At 50.5% G+C, this 26,597-nt stretch overlaps 1 protein-coding gene across 1 annotated transcript; it reads left to right on the forward strand.

Annotated features, from left to right (window-relative positions):
- Positions 1 to 970: 970 nt before the first annotated feature.
- Positions 971 to 25,709, forward strand: EFCAB12 (EF-hand calcium binding domain 12). Its single transcript, XM_075996309.1, has 10 exons — positions 971 to 1,607; positions 7,641 to 8,098; positions 11,018 to 11,203; positions 14,214 to 14,370; positions 17,039 to 17,229; positions 18,749 to 18,962; positions 22,653 to 22,819; positions 23,886 to 23,896; positions 24,405 to 24,449; positions 25,122 to 25,709. The coding sequence occupies exons 1-10, from the start codon at positions 1,208 to 1,210 to the stop codon at positions 25,378 to 25,380; spliced, it is 2,088 nt and encodes a 695-aa protein (XP_075852424.1). The 5' UTR covers positions 971 to 1,207; the 3' UTR covers positions 25,381 to 25,709.
- The last annotated feature ends 888 nt before the right edge of the window (positions 25,710 to 26,597 follow it).

Consider the following 26,597-nt stretch of genomic DNA (forward strand, 5'->3'; position numbering starts at 1 on the left):
CCTCCCCTCACGTCTCCATCCATCAAGAGTGTGGGCCTTTGTGGATGCAGGAAGTGAGCTCTGTGGTAGGGGAGCTCAGGCCACAGCTCCTTCCTAGTTCTCGACCTGGCTCTTCCCCTTTCTTGCAGGCGAGGTTGCCTGACTACTACCTGTTTCCTTTTTTGTTGTTGTTGAAACAGAGTCTTGCTCTATTGCCCAGGCTAAGGTGCAATGGCATGACCAGAGCTCACTGCAGCCTCAAACTCACAAGCTCAACTGATCCTCTTGCCTCAGCCTCCCTAGTAACTGAAACCACAGGTGCATGCCACGATGCCCAGCTAATTTATTTTTATTGTTTGTAGAGACAAGGTCTTGCCATGTTGCCCAGGCTGATCTCAAACTCCTGGCCTCAAGCGATCCTCCCCCCTTGGCCTCCCAAAGTGCTAGGATTACAGGCATTAGCCACTGCACCTGGCCTCATCTGTTTAAAATGGGATCATGGTACTACTCTCACATGCTTATTGTGATTATGAAGTTCAGACATACAAGTGTTTAAATGATGCCTGGCTTGTAAGAGTGCTACGTTAATGTGACATCTACATGACTGCCTATGTTGAGAGGGTCACAAAGGCAATGCATCTCAGTTAAGACAGTGCCTAGCACAGAGTAATCACTCAAGTGGGTTTTTTTAACTTTTTAAATTGAGATAAAACTCACCATTTAACCATTTTAAAGTGTACAATTCAGTAGTTTCTAGTACTTTTACAGTGCTGTGCAACCATCATCACTATCTAATTCCAGAACATGTCCATCACCCCAAAAAGAAACCCTGTGCCTGTTAGCAGTCATTCCAATTCTTCCCTTTCTCCATCCCCTGGCAACCACTGATCTACTTTCTATATAGATTTGTCTATTCTGGATATTTCATGTGAATGGAATCGTATAGTATGTGGCCTTTTGTGTCTGGCTTCTTTCATTTAGCATACTGTTTTGAAGGTTCATCCATGTTGTAGCATGTGTCAGTACTTCATAATGGATATACCACATTTTATCAGTTGATGCCTAGTTCAAGGACTCAGGTTCTGTAAGTCTAAGCCCGTGGGCTCCTGTCTAAGGGGACAAATATATCAAATACCCTGCCTCTGTTTGGTTCCGACTCACTTGGGTTCTTAAAACCCCGTGGATGAGGCAAGGTCTATTCTTTGGATGAAAAAACTGAGGCCTTAAGATGAGACAAAGATCCTACAGTTCACGGGAAAACCGAAGATGTATTACACCAGATTCCTGGGCCACCGGGCCAAAGGAAGAAACCCTGTCTTTCACCAAGCCCAGAACTGGGCACGGCTTAGATTTGCTCACGGCCCCTCCCAGTTTGGGGCCAAAGAAGGTGGGATCAGCAGGCGCCCGGCCGCGGGCGACTGTAGTCATGGCAACAGGACGCTTCTGCGCTCTGCAAGTTTGGCGCGAGCAGCAAGACTTGGAGTTCCTGCTTTTCTGGTGTCTGGCGCCCGCAGCAAGCAAGCGCACGCAGACGCGGACACGCTCGCACGCGGCGTGCGGCACCTCTCCCAGCAGCGCGACCATGGGCGATTCCTGTGAAGCGTTCAAGAAGCTGTTCCTGCTGCTCGGTAAGCCTCGGAAGCATCCGTCTGCAGGAAGCCCTCAGTGCCGGGACGCGCAAGGTGGGGTGAGGGCAGGACCCGGCGGGAGAGCTCATTGTGCCGTCCCCGCTCCGGGTGAGAGGTTGCCAGGGAGTCGGGGCATTACATTTCTGAGATTTCCACCCGGCCTAGTTATGGAAGCGAGCCGAGTCGCCTTGGCTTGGAACCAGAAGCCTGACCCATATGCCTGGGGCCCTCCAGCCCGCTCTGTTTCTCTGAGGGACATTAATGTCTTCAGCACTGGAGAAGAGGCATGGGGAAGTCTTTGGTGGTCAAAAGTTTGCCAAGAAAATGCCGGGGAACAAGTTCTTGGCAAAGCTCTGCAACTTCAAAGGTGAAGGACAGAGATAATGGATAATTACAGAATAAGAAGGGCTGAGTGCTGGGTGCAGGGGTGATGCCCAGCAGTAAGAGGCGCTTTGAGGGTATGGGACAGAGAGGAACAGTGTTTCCTGGAAATAATTCTGGAAAAGATCTTTATGGTGGGGCTCAAAGGTTAAAGAGTTCTCTAAGCCAAAAGGAAAAGGAAAAGCATTTCAGGTGAGGAAACAACATGTACAGAGGCACAAAGGCTTGGTGTCTTCAGGAAACTGCTGATAGTTCAAGTGTCACTGGAAGTGCGGTGAGAGAGGTCAGAAGGGACGGGATGCTGAGAGATCTTGTAAGCCAGGAGATGGAGAAACCACTGGCAGGGACAGGATTGGGAGCAGTCAGCAAAGACGGAAACTGAAGTGGCAGACTCAGAATGTTGCGTGTGAGAAGAGACCTGGGGCTGTCAAGCCGGAAGACTGAAGGTCTTCTCCGTGCCTCTGCTCCAGTGCCAAACACATGAATATCCAGCGGAGAAATAGGGCAAGCCAGAGCACCTGGCTACCTTCCCCAGGCACACGAGTCGAGCCTGTGGTCAAATGCCCAGGCCAAAGATGCTGGGAGGTGAGGGAGAGGGGCCAGGCTAGTGGGCACGACAAGGACTTGAGGGCTGATTAGTCAACGAACGTGGAAAGAGCAATCAAAGATGATGCTCAGGTTGGTAGCCAGGGGACCTGGTAGATGGAGAGCCATTTCACAGAGATAGAGAAATGCCTGAAGGACCCAAGTAGGTGGTGGCAGGGGCATGAAGACAAATCCAGTCTTAGTTGGTTGAGTTCAAGATCCTTGTAAGCCATTCAAGTGGAGATGTTTTAGGAGCAACTGGATATATAAAATTGGAGCTGATTCCGAGTCATAAGTGTTAGTACGGGTGTCAGTGTCCTCAGGATTAGAGGGTCATAGAAACATGAGAGTGGAGCAGATTATTTGAAAAAAGAAGAGAGCCTGGGTGTTAGCCCAGAAAGCACCAACATTTAAGGGGTGGGCAGTAAAAGAAAGGCCCAAGAACAGCAGCCAGAGAGGTGGGACTTAGGGAGAGACTTGAATCAGGAGCCAAGAGAGGAGAGAATATCAAGAAAGAATGGAATTATCTCCAGACACTGGCAGGCTATCCCAGAAAAAAGGGAACAAGTGTGTTTTTTGGGCATCAGTGGAGAGGACTGGGGCCAAAAGGTAGAAATTCCAGGGAAGCAAATTCTGGGTCAATATAAGAAAGTATTTTCTTTCTTTCTTTTTTTTTTTTTTTTTGAGACAGAGTCTGGCTTTGTTGCCCAGGCTAGAGTGAGTGCCGTGGCGTCAGCCTAGCTCACAGCAACCTCAAACTCCTGGGCTCAAGCAATCCTCCTGCCTCAGCCTCCCAAGTAGCTGGGACTGCAGGCATGCACTACCATGCCCAGCTAATTTTTTCTATATATATTAGTTAGCCAATTAATTTCTTTCTATTTATAGTAGAGATGGGGGTCTCGCTCTTGCTCAGGCTGGTCTTGAACTCCTGAGCTCAAACGATCCGCCCGCCTCGGCCTCCCAGAGAGCTAGGATTACAGGCGCGAGCCACTGCACCCGGCCAGGAAGTATTTTCTAGCAGTCGGAGTTAGGTGTCCACAATGTTAAATAGAGGGCTCCAATTTTACCCTTGGTTTATAATGTCAACGGGAAAAAAGCCAAACTCCATAAAACCATTTTAGAGAGACTTATTCTGAGCCACATTTGAGGATCCACACCCAAGAAGCCTTGAGCAAGTGGACTCGCCATGGTTGAGTTACAGTTTGGTTTTATATATTTCAGGGAGACAAGGGTTACAGGTAAAGTCATAAATCAATACATGGAAGGTGTACATTGGTTTGGCCTGAAAAAGTAGGCCATCTTGGAGAGGGGAGCAGGGGTGGGAGTGTGGGGGCCTTACAGGTTATGGGTGGGTTTAAAGATTCTTTGACTTGTAATTGGTTAAAGATATGAAGCTTTGTCTAAAGGCTTGGAACATAAGGAGCTGTTTATCCCAGACAAGCCATTGCACATAGATTTGTTGTGTAAATTGAGGGCCTGCAGGCTTGTCTTGCATAGCCTTAGGCCTGCCAATGGGTTACAAAGGATGTCCCTCTTGAGAGCTTCCCTCACCAACTCCACAGGAACATGTTCACACAATCTCTACCCTCAACTACACAGGGACAGACAGCCTCTTTTATTCTAAGAGCCATGGCACTTTCTGTCAGTGGGCACAGGACCCCCAAGAGCACTAGACTGGCACTCCACGAGGGGGCACGGTGGGCGCCCCTGGAGATGGGTGGTTGGGGCTGTAGGTTGGGGACTATGTGTTAAGAAGGACTCGCTGGGGGAAGCCCGGGGGACACCATGCTCGTCGGAGGGCACAGCAGATGTGAAAACCTGAGAGCCAGGGCGGAGCCGGAGCGCCTGACACGCAGAAGGGAGGCCAGCGCAGCCTGGCCAAGTGGGCGAGGGCGGGATGGGTGGAAATGAGGGGTGAGAAGGGAGCAGGCCTCCGGGTCTAGGAGGGGTAGTTATTCTAAGAGTGCCAAGAAGCCATGGAAGGACTTCAAATGGGGGAGTGACGGGATCTGATTTTACATTTTTAAAAGCCTCTTCTGGCTGGGGCAGAAGGGGGATTGGGGGTTTAGCCAGGACACAGTGGCAAGACCAGTGACGGGCAGATTTTGAATGTGTTCCCGGGGTCTGCAGGATAAAGTTGAAATCCCTTAGCTTGGCATTTAAGATGACTCCAACCTCATCTCCCACTAACAACCTTGTTGACATACAATACGCTTCCAATGCCCACCCCAAATCCCTCCCCAACTATCCCCCTTGAGTAGCCAACCATTCTTGAAGGTCTACCTTGGTGACACCTCTTCCCTGTTGATCCCCAAAGCCCAGCAAGTTTCTCCCCCCACTGAGAGCACCTCGCTACCCTCTGGCTGCCCTGCCTTGATCCTGGTGCACCATGGTCGGGCGCCCAGCGCCGTTTACATCTGCACCAGCACAGCACCAGGCCCTGGGGGATTCTCAGTGAATGCTGGTTTGATGAACGACTAAATTCTCAGGCATCCCCTGATGAGTATGGACTTTCTTGTGGCCCAGGAAATGACACATAAGTTTAGACGTGCTCACTTCTGTCCCTACTGATGTACATTTTTGTTATTTGCTGACTATGAAAGGAACACATGGGCATTGTAAAGAGACTTCACAAATGTACTGAATGTTCACTCTATGCCAGGCTGGGCACCAGGGACACGGGAACTAAGACACAGTCCCTGCTACCAGGAAACTCACGGCCTGTTGGGAAAGAAAGACGCAGAAAGCGTCTTCATTTCAGAAAAATATGGCAAATGCTGCTATGGGGCTAAGTAGGGGGCTCTGGAGCCCCAGAAGGGGGCATGAGACGGGGGTTGGGAGGGCTCCAGTGAGGCCTGAGCTGAGTCTCCAAGGACGAGCTGGGGATAATCAGGCGCAGCAGGAGAGAGAAGGGCGTGTCAGAGGGAGGAAGCACCCGGCGAGGGAGGTGGGGCAGGCCGGAACTGCGGGCAGCTCAGTCTGGCACATATACAGAGTGAGGCAGAAGGAGCAAGAGAAGGAGTCAGAGAATTTAGAGAAGCTGGCTGGAGCAGGAGGATGGGGGGCAGGTCAAGGCTGCTGGGAGCCATGGATGGGATTTAAGCGGAGGAGTTTAGGTTTTAGAAGGAAAATGATAATGACAATATTTCCAATAATGATGTTATAGCTCTTCTGATTTTTAGAACACTTTCATATCTGTTGTCTCATTTGATCTTCATAGCAACTTGGGAGGTAGATAGATGGAAGAGTTTATACCATTTTAGAAATAAAAGACTTGAGACTCAGCAGGATTGGGTGACAGCCTATAGTAATATCAAGTTAACAGCTAAGAGCTGAGCTCTGGGGCCAGGCAACTCTGCTACTAATCAACTGTGTGACCGTGGGCCTCTTTGGACCTCAGTGTCCTTATCTGTAAAATCGGCATAATCATAGCACCAACCTCAGAGGCCTGTCCATTTGTCATTCGTTCAGTCATGAAATATTTACTGAGTTCCCATGACGTGCAGGCACTAGGGAGATGTCAGAGCTCCAGCAGGGACCAAGAGAGACAAGGTCTCATGGAGCTCACAGTCTATCAGAACAGGTAAACATCAACCAAGTACTTGCACAAGGGGATCTCAAACACAAACATCTGCCTGACCCAGGAGCTTCATAAATGAACTGAGCTGCATGGGAGACAATAGAGAATGGTGGAGCCTGTGGAAAGCTGGAGAGACCATGCCCCTCCTGTCACTCAAGTTGAAACAGTTTAAGTAGTATATCAAACAAAACAGGACCTCAAGCCTCATTCAGTATGAGGAGCACCAGTTGTCAGCCCTTGATTTGCCTAGCTGTGATAAGGGGGACGAGGGAAACAGGCTGTGCGTGGAGAGGTAAGATGAGGGTATACTCGAGACTGGGGCCTGGGGGATGAGGAGGAGTGAGGAGAGTTTGGGTGGGGGAGGGAAGCTTCCTAGAGGAGGGAGCAGCATGTGCCAGACCCTTACGCAGGTTAGGGCTTGGATCACACAGGAAACAGACAGAAGCTCAAGGCATCTGGGACACAGTAGAGAAAGAGAGGCAAGTGTTAAGGCTGGACAGATGGGCAGAGGAAGGGCACAGGACTCTATTTTGAGGACTATGGAAAGACATGGAAGGACTTCAAAATGGCCAAAGGGTGAGTATATGAAAATTATGGCGCATTTATTAGGTAGAGAGTTACTCTAATGAATTGGCTGATTCCAAACATCTCCACCACTCTCTAAAGTAGGCACCATCATTATCTATCCCCATTTTACAGATGAAGAACTTGAGACACAGAGAAGTCAAGTGGCTGGCCCAAGATCACACAGCCAGCGGATGGCAGAACCAGGGCTCAAACCCGAGCATTCTGGCGCCAGGGCCTCTGCTCTTGACATGCTGTGCTACCTCAGAAGATCAGACAAGATCAGATTGGTGTTTTATTATTTTTATTTCTTTTTTTTACGAGACAGAGTGTCACTCTGTTGCCTGGGCTAGAGTGCCGTGGCGTCAGCCTAGCTCACAGCAACCTCAACTCCTGGGCTCAGGCGATCCTCCTGCCTCAGCCTCCCGAGTAGCTGGGACTACAGGCATGCGCCACCATGTTCGGCTAACTTTTTATATATTTTTAGTTGGCCAATTAATTTCTTTCTATTTTTAGTAGAGACGGGGTCTCGCTCTTGCTCAGTCTGGTCTTGAACTCCTGAGCTCAAATGATCCGCCCACCTCAGCCTCCCAGAGTGCTAGGATTACAGGCGTGAGCCACCGTGCCCAGCCCAGATTGACGTTTTAAAAATTTCATTCTGATTGCCAGTAGGAGTGTTGGGGACTGGGGGTGGGGAAGGTTAAGTAAGAGAAAGCATGTGAAGCCATTAGCTTAGTGCCTGCCATCGGGAGTGCCCAGCGGCGTTAGATGAAATCATCCTCATCATTCCAGCAAGTTGATGAGAGAGCCAGGCCTGGGACCCACGGCCCTGATGCCCGGCCTGGTGCTGAAACATTTTTCCTTCCTGTCTCCTTTTCATCCTCTTCTGGAAAGAAACTCACTTTTAACCCTCCTCCCCAAAGGGCTCTGCCAGTCTGAGACTTCAGTCAATGACAAAAACGCCAGCAATGTCCCGGTCCCTGTCCCTGTCTTCAATCCTGAAGCGGTCATCGCCCACTGCTTCAAGCAGTTCAAGCAGGGCTTCCACCTGCCTAAGAGCCGCCGGCGGATCATCATCGCGCCTCCCATGGAGGGTGAGACGCCCAGCAGTCCCACACCCCACCCCCAGCCTTCCCCACAGCCTGTCCCCAGCTTCAAAGCCCTGGAAGCTGGGGATATCCAAGAACAGCCGGAGGACAGTAAGACCTGGCTGAGGAAGAGGGCAAAGCTACGGAAGGACCTGGACTCCTTTGGCGACGTAAAGAGGTGGCTAGAGAACAAGCCCAGCTTCACGCCTTTAGAGGCCAAGGTCTTCGACATGATCCAGAAGGAGCAGAATGTCCAATCGGTGGCCCCCATGCCTGCTCCCAGGACCGCCAAGGTGAGTAGCCCCATTTGCCAGGTGAAGACACTGAGGGTTTTCGGGACATGTTAGCATTTGGTTCCCTTAGGTCAAGCAAGATGGGGATGGCTCGCCCCATTCCACAGAGGAGGAAATGGAAGTCCCAAAAGGGGGCGTAATATCTACAGCTGTGTAACAAATACCCACCAATGACTTAAAGTGACAAATATCTATTATCGCACACAGTTTCTGGGGGTAGCTTAGCCGGGTGGCTCTGGCTCAGTCTTCCATGAGGCTGCAGACGAGATGTTGGCCCGGACGCAGCCATCTGAAGGCTTGACGGGGGCCAAAGGGTTCGCGTCCAAGCTGGCTCCCCCAAGACTGCTGGCAGGAGGCCTCCCTTCCTCCCACGTGGGCCTCTCCCAGCGCTGCCCGAGTGTCCTCAAGCAGAGCCCTGGCACCCTCCAGAGTGAATGGTCCAGAAAGAGAGCAAGGAGGCTGCAGTGTTCCCATGGCCCGGTCTCCGAAGGTGAAGCCTGGTTTCGGGAGTTTCACACTATCACTCGCACCATATTCTTTGTCAGACGTGAGTCACTGAGCACTGCCCACACTCAAGGGGAAGGATGGAAGGCTCCAGCTTAGAAAGGAGAGTTGAAGGACTTGTGACATACCTTACAACCACCCCAAAAGCCATAAGTCCTGGCATTCCATCTTATAGGGTGTTTTAAAAATACTCATTGTTCATTCATTCAGCATTGACACTTGTTTGCTGAGGGCTATTTGTGCCAAGCAGGTGCTCTCAGGGTTACTGTGAGGATCACCATTGAGAGAGTGGGGAAAAAAGGGGGATCTTCCTTTTACAAAGGTGGAAATGGAAGCTCAGTGAGGCCAAAAATTTGTCCAAACCTAGACCAAGCGCAAATGATAGCATCATTACCAACGCGTCTCTCTGTGATGTTTCCTTGCAATACAAACACTTGAAACTTTTCCCAATTCAGGTAAAGTTGGGATAAGATGTCAGATAACTTGGGTTTAAACACAGCTCTGCTACTTCCTAGCAGTACAATCTGGGCCTCAGTTTCCTCATCTACAAAATGGGGATAAGCATTGTGCCTACCTCTTGGAGTTGCTGTGATGTCTATAAATGGATTGATTTACATAAGGTGCCTAAGACTGTGCCAGGTACATAGTGAGCACTCAATAAATGTGTGCCATTTTTATTGCTACTGTAGTCTCTCAGGTGTCATTTGGGTTTGTTGGCCCGGAAACTTCAGGATGGATCCTTGCTGTCATCATACCCAAAACCCAAATTTCATGGGTCTGACAACACATTCTTTTCCACCGGCAGCACAGTGTATAGGAACAAGCACTGGACTTGGGTTAGAAACCCAGCTCTACTGCTGTCCCTGCTATGTGGCCTTAGGCAAAGTCACTTTACTTCTGCCTCATTCCTTTCCTGTAAGTGGAGAAAGTGACACCTATACCTATTCACAGCAAACAATCACTACCTACCTGTCTAGGTAGGGCTTTGTTCAGTACAAGGCTGGGAGCTGGAGGTACATCGCTAAGTAAGACACGGCCTTGCTCTCAAGGTGTCCCAGTCTGTTTCCTCTTGCTACAACAGAATACCTGTGACTGGGTGATTTATAAAGGACAGAGGTTTATTTCCAGCCTCACAGTTCTGGAGTCTGGAAAGGCCAAGATTGAGCGGCTGCATCAACTTGGCTTCTGGTGAGGGGCTTGTGCTACATCGTAACATGGTGGGAGGCATTGCAGGGTGGGAGGGCCACGAGAGCGAGAGAGAGCCCCCCAAACAGGCTTTTATAACAGACTTGTTTTGGCTGTCATGGTAACTGGTTAATCCATTAACCCAGTAACACATTAATCCATGAATGGATCAATGACCTCTTAAAGACCCCACTTTTTTTTTTTTTTTTTTTTTTTGAGACAGAGTCTTGCTTTGTTGCCCAGGCTAGACTGAGTGCTGTGGCGTCAGCCTAGCTCACAGCAACCTCAAACTCCTGGGCTCAAGCAATCCTTCTGCCTCAGCCTCCCGAGTAGCTGGGACTACAGGCATGCGCCACCATGCCCGGCTAATTTTTTCTATATATATTAGTTGGCCAATTAATTTCTTTCTATTTATAGTAGAGACGGGGTCTCGCTCTTGCTCAGGCTGGTTTCGAACTCCTGACCTTGAGCAATCCGCCTGCCTCGGCCTCCCAGAGTGCTAGGAATACAGGCGTGAGCCACCGCGCTTGACCCCCACATGTTAATACTGTTACACTGGGGATTCAATTTCACCTGGAGTTTCAGAGGGGACAGACATTCAAGCCGTGGCACAAGGTGTTCCCGTATTAGTGCGGGAGGCAGACACATCAGATTAACGGCTCTACCTTTTGCCACAGGCCATTAATGGCAGCTGGTCCAAACCGCCCCAGGAGGGCAGGGGAACAGTAAGCCAGGGAATGGGAAGGCCCTTTGGAAACTGTCGAGTGCTGCACCAAGGTAAGGGAGCATTAGCATCAGGAAATACTCCTTTTAGTCTGGAATTGGAGGAGGGGCCTAGGGTAGGTAGGGACAGAGAGAAAGGCATTCCATGCAGGAGGCCCGGCAGAACAAAGGCTGGAGGGGTATGTATTTCAGTGCACTGGGGAACCAGAGGGGCACACATACTGGCTTTTCTGACAGGGGCCATGGAGATAAGGAGATTTTAGTTTTCCTGTTGTCCAAGTCTTCCATTTCAGATGACAAAACCTCAGGGCCCAGAAAAGCAAAGTCTCCCAGGCAGTCTGCGGCCAAACGCAGCTGTCCTGAATCCAGTGCCCGTGGCCCCCACATCTTGCTGTCTGTGGGGAGCTGCTCAGCCTCTCTCCCGTCATTCTCTAACTTTGGGGACTGCGTGCCATTGGCCTGTGTCCCTTGAACACCTCCTCTGCCTCACTCTCTCACCTCTTCCAGAAGAAAGCCCCCCAACTCTTCCGCCGAAAGATGCCCCAGCTCCAGCTGCCCAAGCCCTCCGCCCTGTTGGCCCTGTTCTCCTACCTGCATGGCCGCAAGATCAAGGTCCTGGAGATCTTCAACAAGGTGGACCGCGGCGAGAACCAGAGAATCACCAGAGAGGAGTTCATTGCGGCCGTAAAGGCAGTAAGTGCCCCTGCTTCCTCCTGCTGGGCCCCCTTCCTGGGCTCTGGATCCATGGAAAAGTAGACACAGGGAGCACAAGTGCCAGTATTGTTACAAGTAGAGCCAGGTTGGACAATGTGGATTAACTGGAGCCACACCAGACCCTTAAAAGCACTTGTACCAGTCTGACCTTGAAAGACCCCACACACGGGAGTGGGAGGTTTGCAGAGCCAGCCCACAACCAGCCAGCTGCCTGGCAAGTCCCTGTCTTACTCGCCAGACCCCTGTCTTACCCACTGAGCCCAGAGAGACTGGGCCTTCAGTCCTGCCTCTAGAACCTTCTAGAGCTTCTCCAACTGTCACTAGCATATAAATCACCTGGGGGAGCCTTACAGCTTTTTTAGACATCACATAGAGGTCTTGTTGAAACACAGCTTCTGGCCCAGTACATCTGTGCAGGCCCAAGACCCTGCACTTCTAACAAGCTCCTGCTAATGCCTACGGTCCTAGTTTATAGGCCACACTTTTACTTGCACTGGCTATTTAATAATATAAAGTAATTTTAAATAAAAAAAATAAAAAATCTGGTTCCTCAATCACACCAGCTATATTCTGAGTGCTCAGTAGTTACATGAGGCAAGTGGTTCCTCTATTGGATTACACAGATGTAGAATATTTGCATCAACATGGAAAGTTCTACTGGTCTGGCAGGGTCTGCAACATATGGCCGACAAGTCAAATCCACCCTGTCTCCTGTTTTTTAAAATAGTTTTGCTGGAGCACAGCCACAGTTCATCTATGTATTAATTATCTGTGACTGTTTTCATACTATACTGGCAGAGTTGAGTAGTTATGACAGAGACCATATGGCTCACAAAATCTAAAATATTTACTATCTGTCCTTTTATAGAAAAGTTTGCATGGGCACAGTGGCTCACAAACATAATCTCAGCAAATCAGGAGGCTGAGGCAGGAGGATTGCTTAGGCCAGGAGTTTGAGAACAGCCTGGAGAACATAGCAAGACCCCATCTCTAAAAAACTGAAAAATATTAGCTGAGGATGGTAGTGCACACCTGTAGTCCCAGCTACTTGGGAGGCTGAGGCAAGAGGATTGCTTGAACCCAGCCTAGAAGCTGGAGGCTACAGTGAGCCATGATCACACCACTGCACTCTACTAGGCCAACAGATCAAGATCCCCCATCTCTAAAAAAAAAAAAAAATTTGGCTGACCCCTAGTCTAGGTGAATTAAGCATATATATATATATATATATATATTTTATTTCAGCATATTATGGGGATACAGATTTTAAGGTTTCAATAAATGCCCTTTTCCCCCCTCCCCCCACGAGTCTGAGTTTCCAGCATGACCATCCCCCAGATGGTGCACATCTCACTCATTATGTATGTATATACCTGCCCCCCTCCCCCCACGAGTCTGAGTCTCCAGCATGACCATCCCCCAGATGGTGCACATCTCACTCATTATGTATGTATATACCCGCCCCCCTCCCCCCTCCCTATATATATTTTTTGAATACAAGATTCCTTAAAAAAAACTTTAGGAAGTTGACTGCTACGTCTTTTGTGGTTTTAAATTATCCGTTTTCACACATAGGTTTTATTTTATTTATTTATTTATTTATTTTTGAGACCAAGTCTCGCTTTGTTGCCCAGGTTGGAGTGAGTGCCGTGGCGTCAGCCTAGCTCACAGCAACTTCAAACTGCTGGACTCAAGCAATCCTGCTGCCTCAGCTTCCCCAGTAGCTGGGACTACAGGCATGCGCCACCATGCCCAGCTAATTTTTTCTATATATATTAGTTGGCTAACCAATTTCTTTCTATTTATAGTAGAGACGGGGTCTCGCTCTTGCTCAGGCTGGTTTCGAACTCCTGAGCTCGAGCAATCCGCCCGCCACAGCCTCCCAGAGTGCTAGGATTAGAGGTGTGAGCCACTGTGCCCGGCCCACACATAGTTTTATGACATGTAGTTATCCGAACAACATTACAAAGTATTTTAAACAACAAAAAACTAAAGAGTCTTTAATCACCATAGCCAAAAAGGTAAAATATTAAATCTTTTAGCACCAGGATATTTCTGATCTTATTTAAGGAAAGTTTATTCTTCTAAAGAAACTGAGGAACAAAATTATATTTCCCTTAAAACTTTTCTTCTTGAATATTCAGTATTGATGGCAAGCATTAAACACCTCCAGGGTTGCTCGTCGTCCTTGTAAGAGTAGAATATGTAGTATTCCTGATCCTATTTTGCTTCAGTTAAGGGAGGTTAGCGAGACCCTTGTGGACAAGGCTGATAGCCATGTGAGGCCACTCTCCGTGCCCAGTGCAGTAGACGCTGTCATTGAGATTGGTGCTACGTAGAGTGAGAACAAGAGTAACTGACTCTATAAAGACAGTGACATCTGGACTGGGCTTTTTTTTTTTTTCTTAAGACAAAGTCTCACTCTGTTGCCTGAGCTAGAGTGCTGTGGCGTCAGCCTAGCTCACAGCAACCTCCAACTCCTGGGCTTAAGCAATCCTCTTGCCTCAGCCTCCCGAGTAACTGGGACTACAGGCATGCGCCACCATGCCCGGTTAACTTTTTCTATATATTTTTACTTGGGTAATTAATTTCTTTCTATTTTTTTAGTAGAGACGGGGTCTCGCTCTTGCTCAGTCTGGTTTTGAACTCCTGACCTTGAGCAATCCTCCCTCCTTGGCCTCCCAGAGTGCTAGGATTACAGGCGTGAGCCACCGTGCCCGGCCTGGACTGGGTTTTGAAGGAGGGATAGGAGTTTTTCAGGCAGAGAGGGAGGACTGAGCAAAGGCAGAGGGTGAGAAAGTGCAGAGTGTGTTCAGGGATGGGAAAGGGCTCTTCGTCCTGCAGAGGGATGTTGGATGTGAGTGGGAAGTGGTTGCAGATGAAACTAGAAGCCAGGCTGTGGGGTGGGCCAGGCAGGTAAGGTTTGGCCGTCAAGGCAGGACATTTTGATGGGAGCCTGCCGTCTTGGGGGCTTCTCTTCTCTCCTCAGGTCGGAGTCCCTCTGAAGAACCAAGAGGTGGAGGATATAGTGATCTATCTCAGCTCTCTTGGGAAGCACAACACCATCACCATGGATACGTTGGCCAACACCTACAAGCAGTGGTCTGTGGCCCAGCAGAGGAGCACCCCGCCCACTGCACGGGAGTGTGCGTACCCCTCCCCATCCCCATCCTGGGAGCGACCATGGTGTGGGCAGCTGTGGCCCCTCTTGCCACGCTCACTTCCTGAGTGTGTTGTCTAACCGTGGCCCACAGTGGTGTGGCCAAGCCTCTGGAATGTCTAGGCCCGGAGGTCCACTAAGGAGCAGATATTCTCTTGAGTGCCCGGCTACCACTGTGTCCATTTGATGATGAATGAGCTCCAGCCGTACCCTTAGAGGAGGATACGCAAGGGGTAGGCTTAGCCTACCAGAGCCCACCTAATAAGCTGAGAACTGACCCAAACAGCAAGCCTTTCCAGAGACATTTATTTGTGTATGGGTCCAAGACCTCCTTCCTATTAATCCACGCCTTATTGATAAAATGTTAACTAAAATTTCTTGTTCAGAAATCAGAATTAGCAAATGTTTAGAGTTTACTGGAAAGTCTACTCTGATATTCTACTGTCAGGGGTATTATAGCACAGCTGCTATGAACATTGTATAGGTTGTGCACAGCTCAGATTCCATTTGCCACACCTGTGCTTGTGGGGCCACATCTGTCCAAACAAGGCATAGAGGCAAATTAGAAATGGACTCGCTAAAGCTCTGAATTTACTCTGTAACACAAGGACGCATACGTGTTTCTTTATATTTTAGTGCCATTGTTGTAAAAAAAAAAAAAACCAAAAGAACAATTACAACTACTCGCCCATTCCAGCACCCTCCCCACAGCTTTGTTTTTCTAAATGAAACAAATCTTGCTCTGCTCATATCCACCAGGTTGGCAGGAATTTAATGTCAGACAGGTTTGGCAGAGAGTGCTCCTTGCCCTCCCTGATGTCACGTAAGAGCCCTAGAGGAGGTAGTGAGGGGTTTCCTTACATGGTTGAAGACCTGGGGCAAGCTCTCTGGAGTTCAGGGTCACGCTGAACACGGTGCTCAGCATCCTCACTGGCATGGTTCATCTGGAGGCAGCAGGCAGCTCAGAGCATCCATTCCTCAGTCCCCTGGGAGATTTCTAACACCCAGTCTCAACCAGCTGCCCTGCAGAGGCACCATCCCCTCCCAGGCAAGGAGCCCAGGGAACCTGAGCGCGCCCAGTCTCCCCTGCCGGTATCACCACCCCCGCGGTCATCACCTGGCATCTGCGCAGGGTGCTGTGTGTCCGGAGCATCCTCAGGGTTGCCTCAAGTGGGTGCTCTTTCCCTCCGACGCTCTTTGTGCCTTTTCTTTATAAATTACCAAAGCTCACCCTTATCAGTGTAGCTGGCTGCATGTCATTTGAGTGACCAAAATGTGCTGTGATGCATATTTGCGGCAAAGGTATTTGGGGCCTGTTAGTTCCCAGGAAATAAACTCGAAGCCGGGCAGAAAGTGTTTGCTTTAACAGTGCTATTTCAGGCTCTTCATTGAGTCCTTTTTCCCTGGAGAGTGGCAGTGGCTGAGACAGGTGGACTTGGGTGTCTCTCACCTTGTCTAAAGGGGCAAGAGTTTGTGCACCTTGGCAGGGAAGTCCTCTGTGGGTCAGCAGGTCTTCTTGCAGAATTATCTCAGTTTATCCTTAATGTCCCCTGGAAGTCAGGGTTACTATTCGTGCTTTACAAGGAAGCAGCTGAAGGTCAGAGAGGCTGAGCCACTTATCCACAGTCTAAATAGAAGGTGGTGAGGCCAGGATTATTTCAGCTCCAGGCAACGAAGGCCTGAACCAGGGCAGGGGCAATGGGAATCTTGCAGTCATTCAGATATTTGTTGAGCGCCTGCTATGTGCCGCGCACACTTCTAGGCACTGGGAACACGGCGGTGAGCAAGCCAAAGCACCTGCCTTCAATGAACTTACACATAAAGGGTTAAACGAGATGATGTCCAATAGTGACTCATGCATTGAAGACAACAGGACAGAGCAATGGGTGGCGGCAGGGAAGGCCTCCCTGAGCAGCCGACACTAGAGCTGACACCTGTGATTGACAGGGACAGTTGCAGGGCATTCTAGACAGGGGGACCGCCAGGGCAAAGTTCCTGAGGCAGGAAAGCTTGCAAAGGACAGAAAGAAGTCAGGGTGGCTGGGTGGAGTGGGTGAGGGTGAACAGTAGATGCGCCAGGTGGGAAGGCAGCCTTGTAACCTGGGGATAGGACTCTGGATTTTAGTCTAAGTGCTATGGGAACCCAGAGGAATGAGGTGATCTGGTTTATATACTTTATATGTACACATATATATTGAACATGTGTAGAGACCAGGTCTCGCTGTGGTACCGTGAGTACTCCAGGCTGGAGTGCAGTACCTGCTCACAGGCACGGTCACAGCCCATGGTAGCCTCAGCCCCCTGGGCTCAAGCGATCCTCCTGCCTCTGCCCTCCAAGTGTCTGGGACTACAGGAACTCACAAGCATGCCCGGCTCTATGGTTTTTAAGGGCCTATTTTGCCACTTGGTGGAAACAGGGTGATAGAGGATGAGCATGGGGCAGCAGCTGGGGTGGTGTGCAGGTGAGGGGGGCCATCGTGGACACGGAGAGCAGGGACACAGTCGGGGTGGCCTCAGGTGGGCACGCCCGGCCGTGTGGGGAGGGAGCAGAGGGATGTCCTGGCGCCTGCGGCGATGTGGATGACTGCTTGGCGGATGCCATGGCTGGTTACCGTCACAGTCCCTCCTTCCTCTGTCTCTTCCCTCTGACTCCAGACTTGGCCAGGCACAGAGCTTCCCCAAAGAGCCTGCCCAAGAACCAGGCTGTGGACCCAGCCCCACAGCCCCCCGAGATGGACCTGCTGAGAGTGCCCGTGGTCGACTTGCGGATGGAGGCGCGGCCCATGACCCTGGAGGAGATGGAGGACGTGGGCAAACGGTACCGCGAGCGGAAGCGGCAGCAAAAGGTACCCCGCCGGCCCAGGGTGGGCACAGGGCTTGGGGACCAGACCAGCTGGGGTTCAAATCCAGTGCAGCGGCACCACCTGCTGGCTGAGGGAACCTATTGTGAGGGGTCCTCACTCTGAGCACCCGCCTTCCCTCATCTGTGCAAGAATAATAACTGCCCATGAGGTTTTCGTAAAGATGAAATAAGATCACATTTCTGCTGGGCACAGTGTCTGGAGCCTATAATCCCAGTGGCTTCACAGGCCGAGGCAGGAGGATCTCTTGAGGCCAGGAGTTCAAGGCTGCCATGAGCTATGATGACACCACTGCTCTCCAGTCTGATAGTGTGAGACCCAGTCTCTTAAAAAGAGAAAGAGAGAGAGAGAGAGATCCTGTTGCTGAAAGTATCGAGTTCCCTCTTCTCATTCTTTAATTACTTTTCTTCCTGAGACCAGGGCTACATCTTCCTCACAGCTAGACTCCAAGTGCCTGGCACAGGGCCTGGCCTGCATGGACCCTCCAGGAATCCATGGCAAGCAAAGGAAGGAAGGACTGATTGAGTGACTTAGTTTGTCCAGTGAATATCTATGGAGAGCCTACGAGGTGCCAGGCCCTCTTCTGGATGCTGGAGTGAACAATACAGCCCCTGCCCCAGGAAGCTGACAGCCTAGTCAGGGAGGCAGATAGCATTAATATAATACTATATATAATATATAATAATTAAGTACACGTTTGCAAATATAATATATGTATAATAAAATGGCAGGAATTGGTAAGTGCTATATCAACTAAGATGTGATTCAATTGCATAACAAGAAAACCCAAATGATAGAGTAGGGACCGGCAAAGTTCCTCTGTGAAGGACTGGATAGTAAACATTTGGGCTTTGTGGGCCATATGGTCTGGGTCGCAACTACTCAGCCCTGCTGTTGCCGCACGAAAGCAGCCACAGACAGCACCTAAACAAATGAGTGTGGCTGTGTGCCAACAAAAATTTATTTATAAAAACAGGTGGTGGGCCAGATTTGGCCTATGGATTGTACTTTGTTGATTCTGTTGTTAGAAGCTTTAAAAAGCAGTTTTCTTTCTCTTGGTTAAAAAAGAAAAAAGCAGCAACAGCAGAAGGTGGCAGCTAATGAAAGTGGTTACATGTTCCCCAGGCCCTTCTACCTTAGCACATGGCTCCCACTTCAAGGTCACAGACGGCTGCTCCTAAATTAAATCCCCGTGCAGCCAAACGCTTGGGTGTCATTTTCCAATAGGATGCCTCTAGGGCATGTGTACTGTGTCTTGCTGCATATATTAGACAATTGTGTATGCACATCTGTGTACAGGGCTGTGCACATAGAACCACACGCACTGACCATTCAAGTTCTCATAGGGCATGACCTTGACCATGTGTGATCTTCCTCCTGAGTCATTGACCTGAACTGCAGCCCCACTGTGCATAGTTTGTCGTTGCCATTCCCCAGAGCGTCTCCGGGAGAGGTCGATGAGACTCAGGGCAAGGGCAGGCGAGCCTCCCCCGTTCTCTTGCAGAGCTCCATCCCCTCCATCCAGTACATGGAGCAGTGCCGCCTGGTGCGCTGCGGGACCAAGCACTTTGACGAGCACTGCCTGCCGTCCACCATCCACGGGGAGATGAACGAGCTCATTGGCATGTCCCGCAGGGACAACTTTCTGGTCTACCTGCAATGCTGGAAGCTCTGTGAGTTCTATGGCCTCCCACTGACGGAGGACATCCTCATGAAAGGTAAGGGCCCTGGTGGTCGGCCCTCGGGAAGATGCCAAGAGGCCCCAGGCTAGGGAGAGAATGATGTCCCCCTGAGGCACCCAGTCAAGCTGCTGTGGCCTGTGGTGGGAACACTGGGAATAAGGACGGGGAGGAGAGGAGGAAGAGCCCAGCCTGTTTCTGGATGGGATTTCTAGAACACAGGCCTGAAGGTCTGGGTTCCCCAGCTGAGATCTGGGGGTCTGGGTTCCGGAGCCCTGAGCTTGGTGAGTTGGAAGCTCGTCTAGCAGGAAGCTCTAAGGGCGGGAGTTCTGGGTGAGTGGTGCCTGCAGCTGAGCATAAAGGAACAGTCCCAGTACTGAAGAGGGATGTCTGACAGAAATGGTAACTGCTATCAAGACTGCCATCACTTCTCTGGGCCAGGCCTGTTTCTTGGTTCTTGTGCAACAAGCAGTGAGGTAGGAGTGCTCCCCGAGACAGCATCTGCCGAGGCCCTGCGCTCTCTGCTCGAACAACGGGACTCGGCGCTGAGGTGTCCATGCTGCTTCTGCCTTCTCTTGGGGGAAGACTAATGTGTTCGTAATATTTATCAGGCTGATCTGAGCTCTCTGCATCCCTGGGTAGTGAGTGCTTCTGATAGGTGGAGATGAGGGAGGCCTGCCCCTGGTGGCAACTTAGTAATGCCAGCATCCCAAGCTTGTGAATTGGTGAATTTATACATTTATTGGGCAGGACACTCTCCGTACTTTAAAAACTTGAAGGAGCAAGCTGCACTTGGGGGCAGAGGTTTTTCTAGTAGGAACCTTGCAGGATGAAACTCTGGCCCTACTGGTAAATGTAGCTTTCTGAGAAAGGGACACACAGACAGGGTGTGACTTACCTGAGAACCAGAGTTAACAGTCACAATAGATTATTTCCATCCTTTTCCCAAGAGGGAGGGAAACAATTGTATTAGTTTGCCAGGGCTGACATAACAAAATACGACCAGTCTATGGTTTACAACAAAAATTTGTTTTCTCACAGTTCTGGAAGCTAAAAGTCCAAGGTCAAGGTGCCAGCAGGGTTGGTTCCTTTGGAGGCCTCCCTCCTTGGCTTGCGGATGGCAGCCTTCGTGCTGCCTCTTCCCCTGGTCTGTTCTCTGTGCATGTGCGGCTTTGTGTCTGTCTGGTGTGTGCACATTCGTCTCACAAGGACACCAGTCAAACTGGACTAGGGCCCACCTATGCAGCCTCGTTTTAGCTTGATCATCTCTCTAAAGGCCTTATCTCAGGAGTGTATATTCAGGGCAACTTGAATCTATGCTCCTGGGTTGCAAATATAATTTAAAAAACAAAACAAAAAAACCCCAACAACAGCAACAACAAATAAAGGCCTTATCTCCAAATACAGTCACATTCTAAGGTACTGGGGTTAGGACTTCAACACATGAATCGTGGGGGACACAATTCAGTATATAACAGGAAAATGTGGCCAAAGAACTTCAGGAACACAGGCAAAGCAACTTCAGCCGTCAGTTTCCCACCCACGCTGTGTGCCCCCTGCCTGGGCAGCCAGTTGCTGCTGTCTAGGCAGGGAGGGCAGAGACAGAAGGGGATCCTGCCGCTCTGGACACCCACTTTTCTCCAAAACATCCTTCCACCCTACTCCCTCAGGGAGCCTCACCTTCCCTGCTTGTCTACATCCCTGGTTTATCCAGCAGTGGAGCTGCAGCTAGTGTCTTTGAAAATGCAAGCAGATGTCCCACGCACCCTGGACAGCACCCCCTGGGTCAGGACTTCCCCAAATGTGCCTCCTCTGTCTGTCCTCACCAGAACATCAAGCCGCTGTTAATTCTCTCAGCTGCTGTCTTTTGCTCGCTCCTGCGTTCCCACACGGGTAAGCTTCAGCAGTCTGCAGGATCTCCCACTCCCAGGCGCACGGGCGCAGCCCCTGAGGGGCACTTCTTGCTCCGGAATTGACCACTGTCTTGGCCACTGTCTTTGGGTGTCTTCTGACAGAGGCCTGATCCACTGTGGGCAGAGGCTCAAACATCAGGACTTCCAGCTCTGTGTTCTACACTAGAGCTTGGTGGGCTCAGACTCCAGGCCTCAAGCTTAGGGGCCAGAATTCTAAAACATTGAGTTATCCCCCTTCCCCCAGCAAACATAGCTTTATTGGCTTTCTGCCTTGATTTTATAGATAATACTTGCTTATTTGAATTTTTTGGAAAACATAAAAATAAAAATTCCTTCAGCCTGAGTTGGCCACTATTAAAATTTCAGTGACCATCCATTTACAAATCTTTTTCTTTTCCATTTGCATAAAATTATTTCTATAAATCATTTAAAAATCGTACTTTAAAAAGTCACAGATACCTTTTGAAAATGTGGATGTTGCATATCTCCCCTTCCCTCTCCTAACTTCTTACCTGCACAGACCCCCAGCCCCAAGTAAGCAACCATTAACAACCTGGAGTGTAACTTCCATCACTTTTTCCAGAACACGAGATTTTTTGTGTGTTACCATCTTGCGATGTGCACTGCTCCACAGCTGCAGGAAGGTAGAGACCCTGGCTCAGTATTTTTTATGTTCTGCACTTCTTAGAAAACTCTCCCAAGGATATCTATGAAACTAATTCAAGACAAGGAGAAAACTACCATCAAACAGGTCTAAGTTAACCTAGTGAAGTGTTAGTGGAATCCTCTCGCCTGCTCCTGGGACTCCTAACCAGGCCGGTCCTCGCTGTACCTTGGGGCCCTCGTTGACCTGGTTACAAACAGTCCCCTCATGTGTATCCCATTGGCAGCACCTTCCCAAGGCCCAAGGCCACTTTCCGGATACAGCACTAGAGCTGCAGGCCGTATCACCATGGGGGGACGCTGGTGGGCATGGTTCAAGGGACCTCTCTGCTTGATTTTTGCAACTTCCAGTGAATCTACAGTTATTTGAAAATAACAAGTTAAGTCTGGGCGCGGTGGCTCACACCTGTAATCCTAGCACTCTGGGAGGCAGAGGCAGGAGGATCACTTGAGCTCAGGAGTTCAAGGCCAACCTGAACAAGAGCGAGACCCCATCTCTACAAAAAATAGAAAAATTAGCTGAGTGTGGTGGAGGATCGCTTGAGCCTAGGAGTTTGAGGTTGCAGTGAGCTATGATGATACCACTACACTTTAGCCGGGGTGACAGAGCGAGACTCTGTCTTAAAAATAAAACAAAAAAAGAAAAGAAAAGAACAAGTTAGAAAATATGAGAAAAAGTCTTTTTATTTATTTATTTATTTGGTTTTTTTTTTGCGACAGAGTCTCACTTTGTTGTCCAGGCTAGAGTAAGTGCCGTGGCATCAGCCTAGCTCACAGCAACCTCAAACTCCTGGGCTCAGGCAATTCTCCTGCCTCAGCCTCCCGAGTAGCTGGGACTACAGGCATGCGCCACCATGCCCGGCTAATTTTTCTAAATATATTAGTTGGCCAATTAATTTCTTTCTATTTATAGTAGAGACGGGGTCTCGCTCTTGCTCAGGCTGGTTTTGAACTCCTGACCTCAAGCAATCTGCCTGCCTCGGCCTCCCAGAGGGCTAGGATTACAGGCGTGAGCCACCGCGCCCAGCCAAAAAAGCCTTTTTAAACAAAAATGCAATTTAAGAAAAAGCAGCCCCCATCTGACCCAGAGCTCAGGGGGGAGCGGGGCTGTCTGAGCTAATGGGCCACGCGCGTTCCTTCCCGCTGCCCACAGCACTGCTCTACCCGGGAGACAAGATCATCCTCCTGCAGGACCAGGTGCGCCCGATCCGGCAGCCCGGAGGCTACTACTCTGACTGGAAGATCTTCAGGGCGAACCTGGCTCTGCTCAGGTCCCAGGGCCTCAGACAGTCTGCCGACAAGAAGACTGACAAGCTGAGTGTCAGACCCCTTCTCTCCGCCCTTTGCCGATGTCCCATTGCTGTCCCTTTGGCACGGGGCTGGGGTGCTGAAATCCCTGGCGTGTCGTGTGTGCCAGTGTCGGTGTCCCAACTGGTCACCACATACCGACCTAGTCCTACGTGTCACACGACCATGTGTCTTAGGATCACGGCCTCCTGCCCTCAGCTCCCACGCGGCTGTCCTCCCCACCACAGGCCTGCACAGACGAGAGGTTTCTGGAAAAGATTACGAGGAGAGCCTTGTTGGAGATTTGGGCGGGGGTCACAAATCACCACCCAGGTGTCAGGGGCCCTATAGAGGACAGAAGGGCAGCCCCTTCTCTGCCCTGCTGCCCTGCAGCCAACACGCCCCTTAGGAGGAGAAAGGAACACTGCCCTGGAGCCTGTCCCTGACCAACCTGAATCCCCTCTAAGAAATGATCTCCTTTGGTGACCCAAAGCCTAGGACCGCCAGATCTGGGTCAAGCACAGGTGGCAAGCCATGGGCAGCATCAGGGGGTGACTGCAGAAGGAGGGGCCCAGCACGGGAGGGGGAGGGGCCAGCAGGCTGGATACCACAAGGTGGGAGGGGTCCGGGACCTGCCCCAGCACCTTAGACCTCTGCCAGCTGCCCACGGGGACATGTGGCCAGAACACCTGGGTGGGACGCAGCAGAGCCGAGTACAGGTCACACAGGCCTTGGGTTGAATGGACAGAGTACTTCTCTCTGCGCCTCAGCATCTTCGTGTGTAAAAGGGGCCTAACACAGTGAGGATCAGATGAGAAGCACGTGTAAACTTCTTAGCACAGACAGTGCTCACTCGACGATCGCTGCTGTTTCACCTGCTCTGGTCAGGGCGTTATCAAGTGCAGAGGCAGGCCCCGTCCTACAGGTGCGTCCTGAGCAGGAGCCAGGCTGGTGCGGCCCTTCTGTTCCCTCTGTGACTGCCTCCCAGCCCCTAGGCCACTGGCACCAATTCCTGGGCCATGAACCCAGGAAGTGGGTGGAAACCTGGGAAAGGGATTTTTGTCCATGCTCAGGCAGGCCACAGCTATAAAGGAGAAAGAGGCCCCCTAGGTCAAGGAGAGACATTGGCTCTACCTTGCTACTCAGACAGGATTGGGAAAGAATGCTGTGATTGATTAGCAATGTCTGGCAGGCTCAAGGTTTGGGGGGTTAGTTTTCACCACCCTTGTCCTCAAGGCTGGGCTAGGCTCTGGCAGGGGAAGTGGGAGTCAGGGGCCCCAAAGGGATTCAGATTCAGCAGCTACGACTTATTGAACATCTCTCATAACTACCGTGGGAGGTCTCTGTTCTGAGCAATGAGAAAACCAAGGCACAGAAAGGAGAACCCAGGCAGCCAGGTGATGAGGCCAGGTTTGGCTGACCCAAGCCCACTGTGTGTTCCCCTGGAGCATGGAGACACAGAGTCAGGACCCCACCCCAAGTAGAAGAAATTCTCTTTTCAGACCTCTGGTTTGAGACTCAGAGATGAGTCCACGCCTGTGGCCCCTGAGCTACTGCCCAAGCCCCATTAGCCTGGATTTCCCCTCTCCTAACAAAATGCCTTTCTTTTCTCCACTAGGACAATCAAGAAAATGCAGTTTAAGGAGTTTGAGGAATTCACCAGGTCTGTGGCAATCATCTAACTCCAGAAGGAAGGAAGGATGGTGGGAGGGGGGCTAGCCTCACCCCGGAGGGGTCCCTGGGATTCTGCATGTTGCACCATGCGCCTAGCACAGCATCTGGGGCTCGGCGCCCTGACCTGAGAGGCCGTGGAACAAGAGTGCCAGGAAGCATTGCTCTGAGGCTTTCCATGTGTTAGCTCACTTAAATCCTCTCAACAACCCTAGGAAGTTAGTCCTTAGCATACCTGTATTACAGAAGAGGAAACTGAGGCACAGACAGGTCAAAGTCACACATCTGTTAAGTGGAGGAGTGGGGATTTGAACCCAGCTAGGCCAGCTCCGGGGACTGCACTCCGAACACCACATTAAAATGCCTCCAGATAACAGATGGTGCACAGTTAAGACTTTGGGTTTTAGAGGCAGCAGACTGGGAGTCAAACCTGCACCCAGCCACTTGCTCACTGTGTCACAGCCTCTCTGGGCCTCTGGGTCCTCACTGGTGAGGTCAACAGGGTAACAGACCCTCCCACAGGGAACTGCAGGGAGGACTGAGGTACTGAGGTGCTTATACAGCGGTAAGTCTCCACTTTAGTCACAGTTGGTGTGCTCTGCGGAGAAGGAGCTGAGCCCTGCCCTGTCAGCTGGCGACTTTCCTTCTGTCTTCTCTCTTCTAGGAAGCTAAAGGGGAAGAGGCTCAGTGGTCCGCAGCGAACCCACCCCAATTCCTTCTGGCCTGGGCACCTTCTGGATAAGCTGTATCTCTACCTGCCCACCGTGGCCACTGACCGGAGCCTGGCACTATTCAGTTGCATCCAGCCCCAGCCCCATGTCTACCCAGCCACCTACCACTCTGACCACTGGTGGCCCATAAGGGAGACAAACTACATGACCCACGGCCAGTATGATGCCGCCAAGGTCTACTACATCAACTAGAGTGGCCCAGGTGTCGCTGGACCCAGCCATCCTGCGCCAGGGGCCAGTGTGGCAAGCTGCCCAAGCCACAGACACAGGAGTGTCAAAGAGCTAGACAAAATTCCTTTCAATGGAATGGCCTAGGGCCAGCTCCTTCTGGACCCAAAGTGTCCAGTTTCTCAGAAGATAGATGTGTCTAGGGAAAAACGTGCAGTTTTTGGACTGTTTTCTTTCCCTGACCTTTGCCCTTTTGAAATAAAGCAGGTTGGAGTTTTTCTCATATCAGCTGTGATTCGGTTGATGTGATTTCTTGCGCAGGAACTGTGGCCAGTAGGGAGTTTGGAAAGCTTGAGCCTGGGGGGGTACACAGCAGGTACATTCCCTGGGATATTGACGGGGATGCCTCCATGGCACCTCCAGCCTCTTGTCCTGAGACCTTAGTGCCCCCGGGGAGGCAGCAGGCAGTGTGGGTACCCCTGTGGCCTCCTCTGTGAAATGAGGTGGCAGCATGTCTTTCACCTCCCTAAGACTGAGCCACTGGGTACTGCTTCCACATCTCACTGGTCTTTGGAAACTAAAGGCATGCTCTCTGGTTCGTGAGTCCTCCTTATTGACCCACTGAGCCCGACAAGACCTTTTCCTTCATGGCTTGCATGATGCGAGCTGCCATTCACAACGTGCATGGGACCAGTGTGTGGGACCAGCATGACTCATGAGGTGTGGGATAGCCACAGGCACAGCAGGGTTCTGGTCCCAATCCTTCCACTGGAAAGCTGTGTGACCTCAGACAAGACATTTCACTTCTCTGGGTCTCCTCCAACACCCCCTCACAGCCCAAATCTAACTATGACACACCCTTCTCACCTTTCATTACATCATCAACACAATCCCGTTTAGCTTCTGTCCCCATCTCACCCCTGGAACTACTGTAGAGATCACCAATGACATCTGTATTGTATTCGAGTTGTGGAATCAAAGGGTTTTTTTACTTATCCTGAAATTTGATTTTCACAATAGTTTTAAAAACAAAAGCTAAGCAAAACAAATCAAGAACAACAATTTTAAGAACTAGTCAGTTTAGCCTCAGGGTTAGAAGCATGGAGTGTGAGGCCAGGCGAGATGGCTCACGCCTGTAATCCTAATACTCTAGGAGGCTGAGGCGGGAGGATCACTTGACCTCGAGTTCGAGACCAGCCTGAGCAAGAGCCAGACCCCGTCTCTACTATAAATAGAAAAAA

This window comes from Microcebus murinus, chromosome 21 (assembly GCF_040939455.1).
Source record: "Microcebus murinus isolate Inina chromosome 21, M.murinus_Inina_mat1.0, whole genome shotgun sequence".
Classification (NCBI taxonomy): Eukaryota; Metazoa; Chordata; class Mammalia; order Primates; family Cheirogaleidae; genus Microcebus; species Microcebus murinus.